Here is a 20,379-nt window from a genome sequence, read left to right on the forward strand (position 1 = left end):
AGCAATTATTTTCCTTCACGTATAAGCTTTGCTGAGTTTTACAGTTCAGAGGTTCTTCATCTGCTTTGAAAGGGTAAAAAATTTCTATGCTCACTTCTAAACTCTGTTTAAAATAAGTACAATTTCTAATGTCAAAGGTATTAGTGTTCCAACAGTCAACATACACAAATATGAGCTGGGTCTTTCAGTAATAAATATGACTTTTTTTATTTTGGCCAAACCTTTAGAAAAAGAAAATCACTTCTGGATTCTTGAATAAGGATTTCTAACCAGGAATTTAAACGTTTTATTTAAAAAAAAAAAAAAAAAGAATGTTATTATTGTTAAAGGTTAAACCTTTCAGTTATCTATTGAAGCAAACTATGGTGAAGTGCTTTCATTTCTGTAAGTCAGCTGGTAAGGTCGTGATTTAAAAGAGACAATAATTGAGCCATGTAAAGAGGCACTGCAGTCGTTTGAATCACATTTGTCTAATAGACAGATGGAGTCTTCACCACACACAGAGGTTAATTAGATATGGAGTTCTGCAGGGTTCCTTGGTAGGACCAGTTCTGTTTACACGACATGCTTCCATTACGTTTTTGTTATTAGAAGGTATAGCATGCATTTTCATTGCTATGTAGATGATACCCAGGTCTATCTGTCAGTGAAGCCAGAAGACAAACACCAGTTACTTAAACTGGAATATTTTGAAAACATAAACATAAAGACCTGTTTCTAAATTTAGATAAAACTGAGGTAATTGTAGTCTACCCTAAAAATCTTAGAAATATGGTATCTAACCAGATGCTTAGTCTTACACAGTGTTACTGGACGGCATTTCCCCTGGCCTCTAATAACAATGTGAAGAATCTTAGAGTAATATTTTACCAGTATATGTCCTTCAAAGCATAATGCATATTAAATTAGGGCTGATTTCTTCTGTTTGTCCAGTATCTCTAAAATGAGAAGCATCCTGACTCAGAGTGATGCTGAAAAACTAGCTCATGCATTCTAGGATGGACTTTTGTAATTTATTCTTGTCAGGTTGCCTTAAAAGCTCCCTGAAAATTCTTCAGTTGATCCAGTGAGAGTAGTGACAGGGAGAGAGAAGGTATTAGCTATATTGTCTTTGCTTCATTGGGTCCCTGTAAAATCCAGAATCAAGTTTAAAAGACTTATTCTCACATACAAGGACTTGAATAATCAGGCCCCATCTTATTTTAAACACCTCACATACTCTATTATCCCAGTAGAGCACTGCAGGTTTACTTTTGGTTCCTAGAGTATTTAAAAGTAGAATGGGAGGGAGAGCCTTCAGCTTTCAGGGCCCTCTTCTGCGGAACAAGGTCCCAGTTTGAATTCTGGAGACAGGCACCCTCTCGACTTTTACGATTAGACTTAAAACTTTTCTTTTTGACAAAGCATATAGTTAGGGCTGGATTAGGTGACCCTGAATCCTCCCTTAGTTACACTGCAATAGACTTAGGGTGCTGGGGGTATTCCCATGATACACTGAGTGTTTCTTCTTTACTCACCTTTTTTCCACTCACTATGTTTTTATACACCTCTCTGCATTTAATCAGTAGTTATGATTCATTTCTTTCTCTGTACCACAGCACGCTTTTGTCTTGTCTTCATTCCCCTCACCCACAGTTGGTCATGGCAGACAGCTGCCCTTACCTGAGTCTGGTTCTGCTGGAGGTTTCTTACTCATAAAATTGAGTTTTTCCTTCCCACTGTCGCCAAGTGTTTCTCATCGGGGGTCATGTGGTTGTTGGTGTTTTCTCTCTATTATTGTAGGGTCTTTACCTTAGAATCCAAAGTGCATTGAGGCTACTGTTGTTGTAATTTGGTTTTATATTAATAAAACTTTCTTTTACTTCTGTTTTTCTCAGTCTATAGACATGGTAGTGTATTCACAGTATTTATTAGGTTATTACGACATGTTTAGTAAGACTCTTGACATCTAAAACATTGTGCGTCAACTGCTTTCAGTAGTTGTGTTTTGATTGTGGTACCTGTACTGATTTTACTAAATCTTGCCTCTATGCAATAATACTTAAAATGACTAAACACTGAAACTAATGAAAATTAAAATAAAAAAAACAAACCCTAAAACACACAAACTAATTAGAAAACACAAAACTATAATGACTCTCATTCAAACCATCAATTCTTCCTCGGAAGTGATGATGCTAACCATCACACGAATCACTACTGCATATATACTGCATATTACATGTTTTATTATGAAAATCATACCTTTGTTGTCCACCTATTCTAACACTGGAGTTTGTTCATCTTTACCAGTGGTGAGACCATAACCCAGTACAGCAGCTCAGGTCAGTCCATTTCCTAAAATCAGGAAATGGATACAAACAAGGTATTTCCACACTTGAAACTCAGAGAAAATAAGCACCTACCTTCTTTAACATTTAATTCTAACATGTGGAAAATTTGAACCAGAACATTTTCTGCACTTTTCTATTGTAACTCTGAAAGAAAGCGGAGAGTCCCACACAAAAGGCTACATGTTGAGTAGGCTTCCTTATCCTGTATGTGCCATCGTCAGTGATTTAATAATAGCTTTAATAATGTGATTTTTTTAATCTTCTCAAAATCAAGGCCTAAAAGCTTGGAACATTGAGTCTTCTTGATTGCTTTTGTCACTGTTCATTTCAGACATGCTAAATGTATCTTGTGCAAAACTGAATCCCAGTTTCTTAAATAAATTATCTTTTAATGCTGCATATAAATGTGCCTTTGCATGCTGTCGCTGTAATGGAGAGACGGGTTATGTTTGTGTGAGAGCGTGATAACAGGACACGTTCATTATGCACTTGTTTTATTTACAACACACAGCATGTTCGTTATCCATGAAATGGATGGATTAAAAACAGAACTGCCTGAAGGAAACAGTATACAGTCTGGCTTATATATATATATATATATACATATTATGCCAAATGTTTACTTCTTATACACTGTGCCTTGGAGTATATATGGCATGTACTGCATCTGGCTATCACATCTAGACTGCAGTGACTGCAGAATGCTCCTCGTCTCTTGCCTCTCTGGTGTAATGACTGCTGTCTAATCAGCCTCATCCACTTCCTTTAATGACACTCTAAATTAGCCCTAATGCTTAGCAGCATGTGTCAAGGCAGACCTTAAAAAAAGCACTCAGGAGTCTGGGGACAACCAAGGACATGTTGACGCGCTGTGACCTTCTGCTTTTCACATATCTAAAAAAAAGTCCAGCGGTTCGTTCACTTGATGCATGACAAAGTTCACTGAAGAGTTTTTAACCTTTAAACATTTGGTCTCCCTCTCAAAGACGGAAAACCATATGCCACATGAAATGGTTTGTTGCTTAGGCAGTAACAGAAGGACAAGGATTACTTAGTAGCTGTGAGACTAGAAAAAATATTGCATTTCACTCCCATTTTATTGACAATTTCTTGCCCTCAGTACAATGCAATGCGAGAGTTGAGGTTCTGAGCACACAGGAATAAATACGGCAATAAATACAGTACTGACCTGCCTCACTTCACACGCTCTGGCGCCACCAGATCCTCACCACAAACACACAAACTGATAAGACATCATACACGACACTGAGCCAAAGGCTTTTGCTTCAACCTGATCATGGATCGACAGGGACTGATGTGCACAGCGATTTAGCACTGCTTCGGGAAAGCAAAGCTGCTCCTGTCTTTACATTTTCTTTCATTACTGTTGACTGTTGCATGAAAACTAGAACAGCAAGGACAGAGAAGGAAGCTAGCCATTTTTACATGGATCATATAGCATGACTGCCAATGCTTTGAGCAGAAAAAATCCAAGTCTGACCAACCACTTCATCTAAATACCGAGGGAAAGACTGGTACGAGGATGACCCACGGGCAACGGCTATGAAAGAATGACATCTTAGTTTAAACACGGCATGCATTGCCCTTATTTAAGATTTAATTTGTATCTGTTACAAATTATGTATAATAAAGGTTTTAACCCATCAATCACAGCTCCATACATGTACCTTTCAGTAGATCATTCAAAGATAAGAACATTTTAAATCTAAAATTCCCTATCTGATATGTTATAAAATGGCATTGCCTCAATATCAGCGGAGGGTTATGTAAGATATCCTGTACAGTTGGTGCCGAGGACCATTTCAAGTAAAAGAGTAGCAAAAAGAACTGAAATCACATCATGAATGGAGATGGATCATCTGGCATACTCTGAGAAATGCTACGCCGCACAACCCCGTCGTTACATATATGGCAGACCGACATATTAATTAGGATCCAGGCTGTATTGCATTTATAACACATTATATGGTGACAGAAAAGCTTTTGCTCAGTTTGGCTCCATCTCACCTCGGAGAGAGCCTGTCTTTTTATGTTGTTTTGTTTTCCTAAATTCATAAGATTTATATATGTACTATGCATATATTAAATGACACATATTATACTGTATATGAGAAATATTTTAGATTAAATTTAGCTGTTTTTGTTTTTCAAATAATCCTGTTAATTCCATTTTTTATTAGTTCTATAAACTGGGATTAGTAAATTGTTAATGTAACATAGTGTTTGTATAGTGGTTAGTCAAGAGTTAGATTGCATAAAACAGCCTGAGTTTTAAAAACACAGACAAACCTGGTTAAGAGTTTTTTCAAATATCAAAATAAGTTAGTGTCTTTATTTCTGCTTTTTAATTCCTCTGCATGTTTAGACATATTTTCTTGATTACAGCAGTGCTGTGCATCAAAACCTTGTTGCACAAAGTAGTGAGACGATGGAGCAATCTGGGCAACAGCACTGGCCACTGATACGTGTTGTGCTTGTGGTAAGTAGAGATTGTTTGCTTCTATTAAGAAATATGTTGTCTTCAAAAAAACAGGTGGATCAAGTTATTTTGTTCGATATGAAATATTATGTAAACTTACAAACCTTGTACCAAAAAAACATGGATTTGTAAAGCTTTTTAAAATATATGGATTAACGCTGTTTGGAGTACTGTTGTCCAAACCGGGCAGGTAAAAAGGATGCAGGTTGTTGGTTGTTCAATATAATAGTTCAATAATAGTACAGTACATCTATAATGTGGGTATCCACCCCTCTTTTCCCTCAAACATACACTGTAAAAAAAATAGTAGAAATGCAGTACAATGTACGGTTTTAAAATGAATTAATTTTCCATATTTATATTTTACTCATGGTTTGTTTTTTTAATGACCTTTCGATTTTACCACTTACCGTTCATGGAAACTTCTGTAAAACCAAAAACAACAACAACAACGAAAACAGGTAATGCACAATGTAAATTACCCGCACATTTGTGCCTTTTTGTTTGTTTGTTTGTTTTTTACAGTGTACAACAAACGCCCTCCTCTCTCATACCCTCAGGTGATGGAGTAAATGAAAGCTGATAGCCTACTTTCCACCAGGCACAGCTTAGCACACTTCAAGAACAATAAACCTCCTCAAATACTGCTTTAACGTCTGGGCAGTAAGGAATTCACTCAGCATCTTCAACTCTCTGGACCAGAGAAAAGGAGAAAGAGAGCAAAGGGAACTTTAAGCAATGTGTGGTTAAGGCAGTCTCATGAATATTGCAGAGAGGTTTTTTTGGCCCCTGTTTTGGAGATAGACTCCACAACAGTCTTGAATTCCTACCTCTAACGGCTGCGTCTTATCCCAACAGATTAGCGAGCAGACGGGTGGATATGAATAGACATGGCAAAAGAAAATCAGAGTATGGTCCACGAAGTTTGATCCACGCAGGGGAAAAAAAAAATCCCATCAAAAACAACACATCAAGCAGTAATCCTCTTTGGAAGAAAAAGGTCATATTTGGTTCGTGTGTGAATCCGCAGCACAATGAATAATCTTTTACAGGGGACCCTAAATTAAGGAAAGCACAGCTCAGGGCAATTTAATTAAGAAATGAAAGCAAAGTAGAAGCCTATATCTAATTTGTCCACTGAAGTTAGTGCTTGGGGCTTTTTAAGTGGCGTGCAGAGATGGGGATAGACAAAGGTCCCACTTACACAAGCTTAACTCTGTCTCACTTAATTGAGTTCATTCCAAGATACAGAAAAAGTCAAAGCTGATACATACATATTAGTTAGACATAGGTGTGGCTCCAGCACCGTCCTCGTTTGAGTTCTGCTGATCGTTTCACTTCTTTGCAGTTTGCATGTCACGAGTTCGAGCAGTTCTGAAATCTGCCTACATGGCAAACCTCATCTGCTGTACCCTTTACAGCGCTCCCAATTACTGTACTTAGGGCTTGGAGCAATAACTAGACCTTTATCAGAGCTTTACAACCCTTTCTATACAGTGCAGCGACAATCCCTCAGACCCACTCCTGCATGGAGCGTTTGCAGTACAGTATGTGGCGCTGCGTGCTCTTCCTCCTGAACTGGAAAACAGTGTAGAGGAGGACCATCATGCACAGCGCCAGAACGCAGGGGATAGCAATGGCCACCGCTTTCTCCGTACCTCCAGCGCTGTCTAGTTTGATAACAACGTCTGCATCACCGTTGTCATAGTGGCGCTCCTCTACCACCGTGGGGCTCCAGTCCCAATCGGGGTCGGCGGGTAGGCTGTCGCAGCCCATGAAGTCCCTCAGAATGGACCTCGGGTAGTTAGGCTCCACGCGAAGCAGCTGGTTGTTGAATTTCCAGTACTCCTTTCCTTTGTAAAAGTAGGTGAAACCTGGGGATTTAGGGATATAGGCAGTCTTTTAAAGACTTTTTGGGGATATTTTGAATTTGTTAAACAGTGTAGAGACAGCTGGAAAACAAAGTAATGGATTGCAAGATGCACCAAAGGTCTCCAGCTGGAATCAACATGTCTTATTCAGCTGCCCCTGCCGCCCACTCAAAACACATTACTTACTCTAAATGTATTTCACAGCTGGTTGCACTACTTTATAGTACTACATACTAGTCAAAAACAAACTGGATATTGCCACATAAACTTATCAACTTCCTGTTTTTGTGTTTGTTTTTATTACCTTTTACAGGCATCTGGTATCACATTGTTATTTCTTACAGATTTTACAGTCAGTAATGCAAACATACCGTTGGCCTTGTCCACAAAAGCCCCTTGTGGAGAGTCAGGGATGCCCTTCCAGATGGTGATGGGTTTTGGGTAACCCGGGTCCATGGTTCTCATATCCTCGTTGTACCTCCAGTATCTACAACAGGACAGGCAAATATATCAAAAAAGAGTCAATACAGAGGTTCAGGGACACCTGTTAGTTAGTGCAGTAGTCATAATAAGTATTAAAAAATGTTAGCACACTTGTGTTACCATCACTTAGTCACTTAAAATGGAAACAATAGATGTATTTGTCATTTTAACAACCCTGTAGCCTTGAACATCACAGGCATTAATATCATACAAGGAGTTAGGACTACTTTCCTCAAAACACACTTAAATATTTTTTTTAAAAATTGTCGCTAAGTTTTTCTTTTACTCGACAGCTCCCTTAATCGGGACTTCACAAAGGCGTTGGGTGGCAGTGATTTGTAAAGAACTGCTGGCCAGGACCTCAATAATGACATTGACGTTTTAGCTAATTGGAGATATTAATACTGATGGCGACAGATGTTTTGAAACACTCATGAGCAGGGATCATGCACATACAAGCAGCCATCAGTGGATCAGTGGATAAGACATAATAATCAGACGCAGCATTAAAAGGAGAAGTTGGGATAACAGTGGGTTGCAAAAGCAGCTGACAGACAGGATTATGCTGAGCTTGACATCATGGCCTGCCTGAATTTATGCTACAGCTCTGTTTATTTGTGTAAGATATAAATTATGCAATATAGAACAAAACCACTTGGGAGACAAAGTCTATGTTTAGCTTGAGATAATCAGGACTCACCAACATGTCTGCAACACTGAAAATAGGTCTACTGCTCAGTAGGTCAACCAGTTCAACACAGAACAGGCCTTCATTTCAAGTTGATCTGCTTAAAAGTCGCACTAAGCCCAGAAAGCAATAACTGTAGTTCAGCATTTACCTTCAGGAAAACAAAGACATCATAGCCTGGGATGACGAGAGCACTGCACTGGATTTCTGCTTACTGTCACAAACTCATATCTATAACTTGCAATCAAATGTCGTTTTTTTCCATGTGACTATTTAACGATCAGCAACACACTTCAAGTATTTCACATGACCACAGAAAGTGGTAAATCAATCATCCATGCTCTGTGTGTATCTGCCACATAGATCTGTTTCACTAGTAGCTGTGATTGATGTGCTTCTCATACACTCGTGCTCACGCACATAAATCTCGCTGCAAACTGTCATTTCTTTGAATTAGAACAAACACCTCCCTGTCATACACGCGGGGAGAGAGAGAGATAAAATCACGCTCAAGACAAAATGTCTTGTTTGTCAAAATGTGGCAACTTGTGGTTTGGGATGATAGTATCATGACAAAGCATTTTGTCAGCTCCCATCACAGCGTCCTATGACCTCTTAGGATATGATTTAACTTGACAGCTTAACATGTGAGTCACTCTGGCATAAACTCAAACTTTAGGACTTGCAACACACTCAGATAAACACCAGATTCTCATATTTGGTGTCTTGGAATGAATCCTTGGATTCAATTCAGTTCAAACTGCAGGTACCCAATTATACTCTGCATGAATCCATGCACAGGATAACATACAGTCCAGATGCAAAGCTTTTAAGATCAAAGAAGGTAGTAATCTCCATCGTTCCCAAATCAAAGAAATCTCAAATCCCCAGCGGTTCCTTGATCTGGCCAAACAGATCAAACTCAGTAATCTGCTAACTAAGAACCAAGTGGTTACTTTGAATCAAACCATTCCTCATGAGGGCCACCAGGCATTTGCCAAAAGGTACCTTAACAACTCCAGAGAAGCAACATTTTACAGACTGAAGACTGAAGTATATCACCATGATTCTAGGCTGGAAACCGCCCACTGAGCACCACCTCCACAAACCCATCTGCACAGTCAAACAGCGGTGGCAACCTGATGCTGTCAGGAGGCTTTTCAGCAACAGGGACTGGACACCTTTTCCAAAGTGGTCCAGCTTAGGCAAAAGCTCACGTCTTGAATTCTGGACCCAAAACAGCATTTCTGGAGAGACTAGAAAAATGGGAGCTCACTGACAATCCTGATCGAGCTTAAACTGTTCTGCCAAGATGGATGAGAGATAATGTTTTTAAAAGAGAAGATGTGCCAAGCTTGACGGACACTTGTAGGAGACTTCAGGCCATCAATGCTGCAAAAGGTGTCCAAACCAAGCATAGCCAAAAACCTTCCCCTTATATCGCAGTGGAGGAAGAGGAAAGCACAAAAGATGCTTTCTTTTGTCTTTAGGATCTGCTGCGTAACATAAAGGTTAAAACATTTAAATTGAATTCAACTTTATTTGTATAGTTGTGAATCACAACAACAGTCTTTATATTGTAAGGTAAAGACAATAATAGAAAAAGAAAACTCTAACAAACAGACGACCCCCTATGAGCAGGGACTTGGCAACAGCGGGAAGGAAAAACTCCCTTTAACAGGAATAAACCTCCAGCAGAACCAGGCTCAGGGAGGGACAGCCATCTGCTGTGAACGGCTTGGGGTGAGGGAAGGGAGACAGGACAAAAGGCACACTGTGGATGTGATGTAATCAATATATGAGTGTATAATAGATATATAATCTAATAATCATATGCTATCTATAATAGAATATGTTAAAAAACATTCTATCCTTCAAATGTCCCCATGGTGCATGGTGTTTTTACTCTGAGCAGTTTCAGTTCTGTCCAAATCTTTACACGACTAATAATCTACACAGACCTGTCTCCTTTGAAGAAGTAGGTTTTGGCGACATCCTCCCACCAGACAGCTGTCTCAATACTCTGTGTGGGCATGCTACTCCCGAACAGCGAGATGTCCTGAGGGTACGAAGGCTGGAGAGTTGTGTCCTTGAAGACCCAGAAACGGTTTCCTAAAATACACGGGCAAAGTTAGATTGCACTGGGACAAAGCAAATAACTAAATATGAGTTCAAAAAAAGCACCACGGGCTTTCAGCTCATTCAACTCTTTTGTGTTGTTGCTTTTCTTTCTTTTCATTGAGGCTTTTTTCCCCTGCTCATGTAATTTCACGAGTCAGAAGATGTCACCTTGTTTTAAGAATATGTGTTCAGCAGGAAAATCTATGCAGTGTTATCTACAGTACAATACAATAAACAGCAAGCTGATGCTCTGAAGACAACTCTACTGAGACTTGTTGTGTTGAGCTTTATTGAAGCTATTGTTGCATTTAATTCAGTTTGATCATAAATGCCTCAGGCAGAGCAAAGAAGGGCTGCTGTGCAGTAAGTAGCTCGACGCTCACATGCACAAACCCACCAATACACACACACACAGTTAAGTCCCTATGAGTGAATAAATAAAGCATGAGGCACTCTGATCCCACAGAGTGACAGATGTCATGTTAATCTGCCTGGTGGACGGACGGCTCCACTGGACCTGCACTCGTTCTCCTACCAGACAGAAAGAAAAACAACCTCACTGTCGCCTGTTACAGTAAAAAAAAAGAAAGATATGTACTGTAAAGCTTGCCCTGCTCCCCAGATTTTCACATTCCTTTGTATTTTGTGCCTTAATGCTTTGTTTCAGTTCCTGTTTGCTCCCATTAGTATTCTGCTTATGCTTTATTTTCTGCAATCTCTCGTTCTGTCCTTTGTGTCCTTCTGTGTCAAGCTTAAGTCTTGTTGCGGTTTCTTGAGTAACTTCCTGTTTTATTTTGATAGTCTGTTGTCACTCATGTAGTGCTATTAGTTTTACCATGTTAACCCTCAGTGTGGTCCTAGTATAAATAGCTGTGTGTTTTAATTTGTGCTCTGTTGTGTTGCCTGTCACCTGCATGTCTGTTTCTCTATGCGTTTAGTTGTGGTTTGGACTCACTGGCCTTCATCTTGGATTAATCTTTGGACTAATAAACGTTTTCTCTGCGCTTTGAATATCAGGTCTTTACACACACATATACATACCAACACAACACAACATGCCCTTTCCAGTGTTCTTGAAGTGATGGTATGCAATAAAATATTATTTTAATTAACCAGAATATGGAATTTCTGCAGAAATTGTGGTGGGATTGCTTATCCTGCCTAATTTGATCTGTGGCTCGCTGCTAATAAAAAATTGGATGTAAACAGCTTGGCTACAAACACAGAAGGAAGATAGATGTTAACATTTAAAAGCCTAAAAACTTGAAAAAAATAGTTGGGTTGTATTTTTAAAATGTGGAAAGAGGTAGGCTGTTAGAGACTATTAGCATATTTGGACTTTTGTGCATGTGTGTGTGAGAAAGAGGCAAACAGGAGCAGCTTTACTAGTGTCTCTGAATTTCTCATTCTGTATGGGAGCACACCCATGGATTAACTCTCACCCAGGTGTGCTCTGGGATGCCTAAGAACTCATAAATGACTAAAAAATACTGGCGTGTTTGTTTATCCCATGTTATATTCCCATAGTCAAAATCGCAGACATTATTAGATACACATATGTAGCCGGTGTGTACCCAGGATACTTAATAAAAGCACATTTTGTCCATTTTTTTATTGGTAGGAACATTTCTTTAGTTTAACTTTTAGTGGCAAACTGTTCGCTACATATATTGTAGTTAAGGATAAAGAAGATTTGTTGTATAAATTTGTGTTTTTTACACTAAAATGTTTTTTTAGTAAAGCCTGGCAAATATGAATGCATTTCCTTGCCCCAAAAGCATATGTAATTTTAAACGTAGCATTGTTTTTACATTTATTGTCATATTGGAGCAATAGCTTCAATTTTGGCATGTGTGGATCAACCAATCAATCACACCTCTGGTGCCTCCAATAAACAGGAAATGGCACACGCGCACAAAAGCTGTCACTTCGTCTAATTTGCTTTCCTCTAAATAGGCTCAGTTCACGCTAAACTGTGGTAATTCTGGTAATTCTGGCCCTTTTGATTGCAAAGTATAATATGATTAGGTCCGCCACTGAAGCTATAATAAACAGCCATCGGTAGCGATGAGTGCAAAGGCTGATACTGATTTTCTTACATTTTCTTAATTCTTCTTTTTATTGAAATTAATGACCTAATCATCTCAGAGAATATTTGATGTCTCGTTCTAAAATGGTAAAATTGCGAGAAATTTATTAGAGGTTGTTTGTGCAGTATCACACATTGCCCCCCTGCTCTTTATGGCTTAGTTTTTTCTTTACCTACCTTGACTAAAATACACCGTCATATTTACATTCATGTTTAGAAACCTACATTATTCTTTGGTCCTGCAGTCATTAGACTGTTTGGTGCCCTAATGCCATGAACAGATCATTTAGGACCAGTTAACGTAAAGGGGGTGTTAACTACCAGTAGCTGAACTACAGTCACACCCACACACACACACAAAAAATAAAGAGCGGTTGCTGTTATTACCTTTGAAAAAAACAAATTTCCCTTCGCTGTTTTCATACACGGCATCAATTTTGGGAGGTAAGCCATTCCAGAAGTAGCTTATCTGCATGGGGTAGCCAGGAACTACTGAATTGTCTCGTACCCTCCAGAACCACTGGTCCTGTAAAAACGGACAAGGTCAAATCATCACTGCTCTTTATCGCCACCGATGAAATCCCAGAATGCTCTGATGTGATGACCGATTTTACCTTGAACACAAAGAGCTCATTTCGGAGAATGGCCAGAGTGTTGAAGCCTCCATCACAGATGTTAGGTTTGGAGTTTGGGCTGGAGGGTTTGGCACTCAGTGGAGGCCGATGGGGTCTGGCATGGCGATCGTGTTTACGTGGGTCGGAAGGAGGGTGAAAGCGAGGAGGTGGGACTGTGGGTGGAGGCCGGGTGGGCTGTGGGGCTCTATCCGGTGGACCTAAAAAACCCAAAATAGAACGTATTTTATCTGCATTCCTTTATATTCGTCTTTTTCAAAACTTTCATCAAGATTTAAGTCGGTGTCCAGTGAGTTTACAGCTTTTTGGCCATTGCGCCTTTTATTTTGGCACGGAAACTGTATCCTTTTTTTGGCTGAGCATTAGTGGACTCACGTTGTTTTGAAAGCATAGATTGGCTGCCCTCTTTAACAGCTGACAAATGCTGCTTACTGGCATCGAACCCAATATGACTGACGCAGCAGCATTTGAATAAGCAAGTGACTAAGCTTCAGCGCTTGTCTATTTATGTTGTTTTGCTATACAGCTTCAGTGAAGTGTTGGAACAAAACAAGACGTAAGAGTCTTGATTACGTGCTCTTTCAGACTTTCAGCTCGTGCTCTGAAGAGAAATTCACTTGGGAAAGTTACCGTAGATTTTCTGGATGCCCTGTAGGTCATCGTGAGGTAGTTTGAAGTCCTCAGTGTCCATGTACTGATAGAAAGGAGCCATGATAGCAGTGGGGTCATTGGAATGCTCCAGACCGAGGGCGTGGCCCAGCTCATGAACCGCAACCAAGAATAGGTCGTTACCTGGAGAGAGGAAGAGGATGGCATGAGTTAGAATCCAAAAGTTCAAAAACATAAAAAATAAAGAGAGATTACACATTATGATAAAACAGAACAGGCAAATATTAACAGTATTAACACTCATGATGGTATGATGACCCTGATTCTTGACCTTTTCAATTAAAATCTGTTTGCTCTTGAGTCCAGGTGAACCTGTAAACACAGGTCTCCATCCACAGCTATCACCAGTGCAAAAGCTTAACAAGTGAAAAGTACAGAGACACCCTGCAAACTAGATTCACAAAAAAGAAAAAAATACTGTGTGAAAAAAAGTTTTTATGATTACCTAGCATCAATATGTAACCTGCTCTGTGCAGACAAATCCAATAATTGTTTAACCATTTATCGAGCCCAAAATGCCAAACAAGTACTACTCACAGGATTTTAAATGTGAAAATTTGATTCTTTTTATTGTTTTGTTATTTAAAATCCTGCTTCTTTTGGATTACTGTTGATTAAAAATCACAAAGTATTTTCAAGGCTTTGCATTCTCCAGGTGCAGCTTTCACAGTTTTTCTTTTCTTTTCTTTCTTTCTTTTTTTTTTTTTTTTTTACAGACTAACCATTCAGTGCATAATAGTTAATTTATCAGCAGCGAAAATCATAATTACTCACTGCCATCTGCTCCAGTTGTACCTCCACTGAGCTAATGTGGTGCAAAAAGTTACAAGGAAAGCGAACTGGAGGTAAAATATGAAACAGGTGCACTTTTTCTCTTTTAGTACTTAAAGGAAGATAAGCCACATGAGAGCATCAGCGAGCGGGGAGGGACACACTCAGATTGCTGCCCAGGGCATCGGGCAAGAAGCGCTCATTTATTGCACCTGAACCCATATGAATGTTGGCGCAAACAAACATTGTGAGTCTACGTCCCATTGCATGCAAGCGCGCGCGCACACACGCACACAAATGAAAAAATAAAAATGTCACAGTTGGTACATATGGCCAGCGTTCAGCTCATAGTGTCAACCTGATTTAGAGAGAAGTACACCATTTAAGTACAGCTTGTGACTGAAGCTGTCCCCAGGAGATTGTTGCCCTTTACAACATGATATCCCCCTCTGCCAGGAGCGCTGCACAGACCAGCGACTGACCGTCAGCCAGCAGCTAAAAGGTTACCCACCCCCACCACCATTTATCTAACACTACCAGCCTCTTCCACCTAACCCAAATTGTCCCATAAGGACTCCCAGGAGACAAGCCCGAGCTACCATTAGCGCACATGTCAACATGCAACATTTACAATTACACCGCTGTGAAAGCCCATTAAAGGCTGCAAAGCTTTCCAGACACATAAGCTGAGACGGGTGCTTTTCAAAATCAGCCCCAGCACTCCAAATGGATAACCATGGGATGCTGCACAAGGGTGAACGTGAATTCAACTCAGGAGCCTGAGACAGTTACCATTAGGGCATGAGAAGAAAGGGGAGAGAGGGAGAGGAGCTGATGGGTGGCAAACAGGTTACCAGAACAAACACAAAGTGAACTGTAACCCCTCCCCTGCCTCCCCTCAACCCCAATAAACCGGATGGGATGGGAGAATGCAAGCACTTAGCATATGGATATTAGCAAAGTAGCCTAATATCATTAATATTAAATTATATAATGGTACAAATACCAGTGGGCTACATCAAATTCAATAAAACTGAATAAGCCAGCAACCACTATCTTAAAATAGTAGGGCCTTCTATCCTCTCGTGTAAAGAGCTTATTACACCACAAAAAAACATCAAAATCCTGACAGATGGAGTGATGCGTCTTTACAGAGCACGGGCGGATCAAAGACATCTCTGCATTCTTAGTTTTTTGGTTAAGCATCCCTCACACTCATGCCCTGTGATACCATCTCTGTCATATTGCCCTCCTGCCGAGCCATCTTTATTTAGATGGTTTTCCTTCAGTCAGTCCTCATTTACCTCTTTTTTTTTTATTTCTCTGTGCTTTCCTCACATCTTCCATGCAGTTTTTGTTTATATACCTTCCTGCCAACATTCAGCATTTAAAACCCTTCTTTTTTTAATTATCTTAAAATCCCCCCTGCCCACCTCCCTCCCCATCCTTGCTGTAGCTTCTCCTTTCTTGTGCTTTGCTTGCTCCATTGTTGCCGGTCTTAGTCACCTTGTCTCATCCCTCACGCCAGCTTTCCCTTTCACTCACCATCATGGTTGGGGTTCCCAAGCGTCCAAGGCTCATCGGAGTCAAAGTGTGTATCTCCTCCTATGCCTGGGCCCGGAAAATAGGCGTGGGCGAGGAATCCTCCCTCCCCATCGAAGGGTGAGCTGTCACCGTGAAAACCAGAAGCGAAGATGATAGTGATGTCTACGTCACGCCTGCCAGTCTCCAGGGCGCTGTACGGAACGGCCTCGAAGCGTAGGGGAGTCACACCCTGCCACACGTCAAACGCCCGCCGGATGGCATCGTGAGTCTCACGGGCGCCCACCTTCGGGGTAACATTTTTTATGCTGCGGGAAACCGAACAAGCATACCAAGTGAAAAGATTGCTGAAGAGGTGGTCGAGGAACTCGCTCTAAAAATACTCTGCAAAGTCCGAGTTTAGATAAAGACACAAATCGCATATAATTCCAAACTTCAGGGAGGAAAATAAAACACATCCTGCTTCATTGTCCTGTTAATTTGTCTGATCACCCTCCCCCCCACACACACACTTTTCAGAATGAGAAGAAGATCCTTAAAAAAAAGTTGCACTTGACAACTATTTCAAGCCCGGCAGCTTTTTACTGAACTTTTAACACAGCAGTCGTTATCAGTGTCTGGCAGGCAGAGAGGAATGGGAAATCTTCTCCTCGCTCCCCGTTCATTTTCACGAATAAAGTGCAGTCAGCAGCGGCAGCACTGGCTCAGCACTGATTGACATTCCATTAGGAGAGGTGGCTCATCAATTCAAATTCAGGCAAGAAGGGAGGATTTGAATAAATTGCCAGTGTTATCGTCTATTACTGCAGAAACCTGTCAATTTGCAGTTGTGCCAAAGACCCGTTTATCGGTTCTTCTCAGAACCTATTAAAAGCGTGGGCTTAATCGGGCCTGATAAGATGAGTGTTTAAATATTTCTGCTGAGATTATGGATAATTTACACTGTGAATTTTCAAACAATTTAATATCGGGGAGCGAAAAGCCCCCATTTCATAAAACAAAACGGCTCGTTTTGTTTTATGAAAATGATCGAGCAAAACAAAAAACAGGAGAAAAAAAAGCAAAACAAAACAGCCTGATCTTGTTTTGTTTTTTTGTTTTTTTGGTTTCGCCACCAAGTTATTTATAACTGTGGAGCAAACATACTCGCAGCACACATGGGTACATTTATGTGTTAATTTATGTGTTTCTGGATGTGTGATTATCACTGTATTTTTGTGCGCGAGCCCCCCACACACACGTGACGTACTTGCTCGGTCTCTATGACAACACGGAGCATGTGATCCCAGGTGGTTAAAGAGGAGGAGATGAGAGACAGAGGAGAGCTGAGGAAATTAACACTAGCAGATCTGAATCCGTAACCTCCCTATGACAACATGCCTCAGCCGTCTGTCACCTGTAGGTTATGTGTGTTCGCTGCCACTTCTGTCCCGTCAGAGCGTATCTCCGCCTCCGTGACCTTGACGTGCTTCTGAATTTGTCCGGAACACCGCAGCGTGGCTTTTGCATCCAGCTTAAAAAGTGAGAAGAGAAGAGAAGAGAAGGTGACTTAAGTTTGCTGACTAAAAAACTTTGGATCTCAGTTTTGCGTCACAAGACAACAGGAATCATTGAAGTGAACTCAGCAGTTCTCTTCCTGACAGGTGCCAGAGAATCACAGAACCAAAATAAGGAATGCAGAACAGCGCTAAACTACTCCAAACTACAGCCCTTCATGTTTCTCATTCATACCCACGTCACAACTACAAAACAAACACAATACATAGGTAAAACTTTAATTCTCACCTCAGGGTGATATCACTGCATCATCATGCAAAATGAGAAGAGGGAGAAGCGTTAAAACCTTCAACTGAGGTTGTGTGAGGCGAGGTGACGCGAGGTGAAACAAACATCTCTGTCTCTTTACTAATTCTTTGCAATACTGATAGTCCGTCCTTCTGCATTTTAAATGAACAAGTGGAGCATAATGCATTAACATGACATTAATGGCCTAGTGGAAGTGCATGTGCTGCTCAGCTGTTTGTGTTTGCGCAAGTACGTCCACCACACATGTATACACTCACTCCTTGGTTTTCTCATCCAGTGTCCCTGTGACATTGAGCCCGTAGACACGCTGCATGGCAGCAAGAGCTGAGTGCATGGTTTGGGCCGATCGCAGGACAGACATGCCTGGTTCTGTGCGGGGAAGGTAGCCATACCTCTGTAGCCATCCCTGCAAGGGGTGAAGAAGGAGAAAGATTTGAGCCATCATATTTTGTTTTGGTTTAAGACCAAAGCTCAGATCTGAGAGAGGAAAACAGGAAAGATTACACTACAGTGTTGCACATTTTGCAAGTTTGGGAATATTACAAAAGGCATATGATTCACCACACAACACACATATCCACCAAACTCTTGTAATGTATACAATACATTAAAAGTGGGAGTATAATAATAATATGAAAGTGCATCATTCATTGTGCATCTCACAAGAGACAGTGACTAACCTTTGGCTACAGTACTACTGAATATTAAATAAAATAACAGAATGAGCTGCAGCAGTGTTTTATTTAACATCACAGTATGCCTGAGAGTATCAAAAGCTAATTTTGAGAAAAACACACATATACAATAATTTATAGTCAGTTATTTAGTTAAATTGTCTATCAAGCACATTTTTTTGGGTTTAAAGGGTTGCTTGTGTGGACAGCACTGCTAAAACAAAAGCAGCTGAATCCCTGCTGCTGACCTTAGTCAGTGTTCGTGTCTTGCGGCTCTCGGTCAGTGTTCATGAGCAGGACTGTGGCCCTGCCTCCTCCTGCCCTAAAAAGCCAGAGTGTGATTTGATGCAAACAAGTGAGGTGAAGCTGAGAATCATTCAGGGGCACCGGCAGGTTCAGTCCTGAAAGTGAGCTTGGCACCCACACTATCCACAGCTGTCCACACACCAACCAGGTGCCTCCCTATCACCACACAGCCAATGAGATATGTTCCAGCTAGCTAATCTGACTAACTGTCTCCTCTGCCCATCCCTCCCTTCTGCCTCTGTCCCTTACTCAGCTTTGCTAAACGCCTTTTTTTATCCCTCTTATTTTTCCCGGTTTCTCCCGTGGTGTGTTTCCTGTATGAGTTGTGTTTGTTCAAAGGCACAGATTTCAGAGAGATATCAGGCAAGATTTCATTGAGCCATTAAATTGAATAATGGTGTGTGTGTGTTACTGTCAGCTTCAGCATTTAATTTCTTCCGAGTGGTGGGAGGGGAGCCTGTGGTGAGGATGGAAATGACATCAATTAATAAGGTAGAAAAAAGAAGCAAATCCTATTATGCAACTTGTGTCATTAGATGTTTTATCTCCTCCAACACTGTGATGCTGCCAGAGCACATCTCACTTCATGATGACCTGTCAAAAAAGTAGCTTCTCTAGCAATACAACAGACGCGCTGAGGCATTTTTGGGTTCATTGTACTTTAAATAGACGGATCTCAGTGCATTCATATGTGCACATTTTGGATCAGTGGGCTGGATCACCTCACTTCATGAACCACAATGTAATAACCTGAAATGAGCATCCTTCTGTTTCATTGCACCCAACAAATGAGGGTTTTTTTTTTCCAGTGCGTGAGCTGTCCTGACAGGCTTGGAATGTCTCCATGTTATGCTTTATCGCATGTGCCCACGGATAGCGTGGGTAACTCAACATACATGTTCTGTTCTGTTTTTGTTTTGTTTGTTTTTTTGTTTTTTCCACGCTGAGGCAGACGATGTGGAGGAGAGAGCACGGTCATTTATGATTCTCAGAGTCGGGGGGAGGTGGTGGTGGTAGGGGGTAGGAGGCCATTTATCTTACCTCAACGCTGAACTGATGATCCCCCTCTCCGGACACGGCACACGAAATCCAAAGCAAAAGATGCAAGCAGAATGCTGCCGCGTAAAAACAATCCGATGGTTTTCTTTTACTGGAGGATACTAAGGTCATAATGACCCGTTTTTCCCAAGTGTTTATTAGAAGAAGCCGCCCGTCTGCTTTGTGTCAAATGAAAACCATCGGGCGAGCTGTCAAGACAGATTCAGATGAAAAAAACGGACCCCGCGTTTTTCTTTCTTTCTTCTTAAATATAATCCCGATGGTGTGATGTTCCGATGTCAAGCAGAGATAACTCGGCGTGTCAGACCCGCTGCCCTCGCCATTCTTATTTACATCGGGGGCTACATCTATCCAGCAGCATCAATGGCCATGTACAGTATCCAGCCTGCGCAAGATAGGCTCCCTCCCGACTCGACGCCTGCGCTTTGATTTCTCACACAGCGCAGCGCTGCTTGGCAGCATCATAAGAGCTGCCCTACAGAGTGCATACGAGATAAAAACGCAATTTCTCAGCACTGCCTGCACATCTGACGTTTACATTGCAAAGGCGACGGCTCTGTGCAGTTTGAAGCGCACACGTAGCCGTATGTTTTGATCTTAAATGCCGAAAAACAAAGGCCGCAAAGCCAGATTTTAAACTGTGTGGCTTGCATTTTCGCTCTGATAAAGCAGGTAACTGCCTTTATGCGCTAGACAAACTGCTAAATAGTCCCGTGCCACGAATAACCATCAAATACAGTGTATCAGGACAGATGCTGATCAATTGCATGATCGTTTATCTTTAAATGTTGGTCCTGCACTTATCCCACTATGTGCCCTCAATCTTGAGGACCCA

The 20,379-nt window shown here is 41.0% G+C and overlaps 1 protein-coding gene across 2 annotated transcripts; it reads right to left on the minus strand.

The window, feature by feature from the left end:
• Positions 1-2,810: 2,810 nt before the first annotated feature.
• mmp16b (matrix metallopeptidase 16b (membrane-inserted)) lies at positions 2,811-20,006 on the minus strand. Of its 2 annotated transcripts, XM_004542876.4 has the most exons (11): positions 19,527-20,005; positions 17,763-17,911; positions 17,485-17,499; positions 17,096-17,212; positions 15,703-16,007; positions 13,348-13,509; positions 12,700-12,917; positions 12,473-12,611; positions 9,837-9,987; positions 7,076-7,191; positions 2,811-6,707 (listed from the first exon to the last, which is right to left on the minus strand). In XM_004542876.4, the coding sequence occupies exons 1-11, from the start codon at positions 19,653-19,655 to the stop codon at positions 6,346-6,348; spliced, it is 1,863 nt and encodes a 620-aa protein (XP_004542933.1). In that variant the 5' UTR covers positions 19,656-20,005; the 3' UTR covers positions 2,811-6,345. The 2 variants fall into 2 exon arrangements, with proteins under 2 accessions (XP_004542933.1, XP_004542934.1); XM_004542877.3 differs by lacking the exon at positions 17,485-17,499 and having other exon boundaries at positions 19,527-20,006.
• Between the last annotated feature and the right edge of the window lie 373 nt (positions 20,007-20,379).

The sequence above is a fragment of the Maylandia zebra genome, linkage group LG18 (genome assembly GCF_041146795.1).
Source record: "Maylandia zebra isolate NMK-2024a linkage group LG18, Mzebra_GT3a, whole genome shotgun sequence".
Classification (NCBI taxonomy): domain Eukaryota; kingdom Metazoa; phylum Chordata; class Actinopteri; order Cichliformes; family Cichlidae; genus Maylandia; species Maylandia zebra.

What these genes read in the sequence shown, in the direction of transcription:
- mmp16b (XM_004542876.4), bottom strand. Translation starts at nt 19,655, where the DNA reads ATGACCTTAGTATCCTCCAGTAAAAGAAAACCATCGGATTGTTTTTAC. An exon ending in ATCATCAGTTCAGCGTTGAG is followed by an intron (nt 17,912 to 19,526) that starts GTAAGATAAATG and finishes CACCCCTTGCAG; the next exon opens with GGATGGCTACAGAGGTATGG. An exon ending in CGAACACACATAACCTACAG is followed by an intron (nt 16,008 to 17,095) that starts GTGACAGACGGC and finishes GGTTTCCCGCAG; the next exon opens with CATAAAAAATGTTACCCCGA.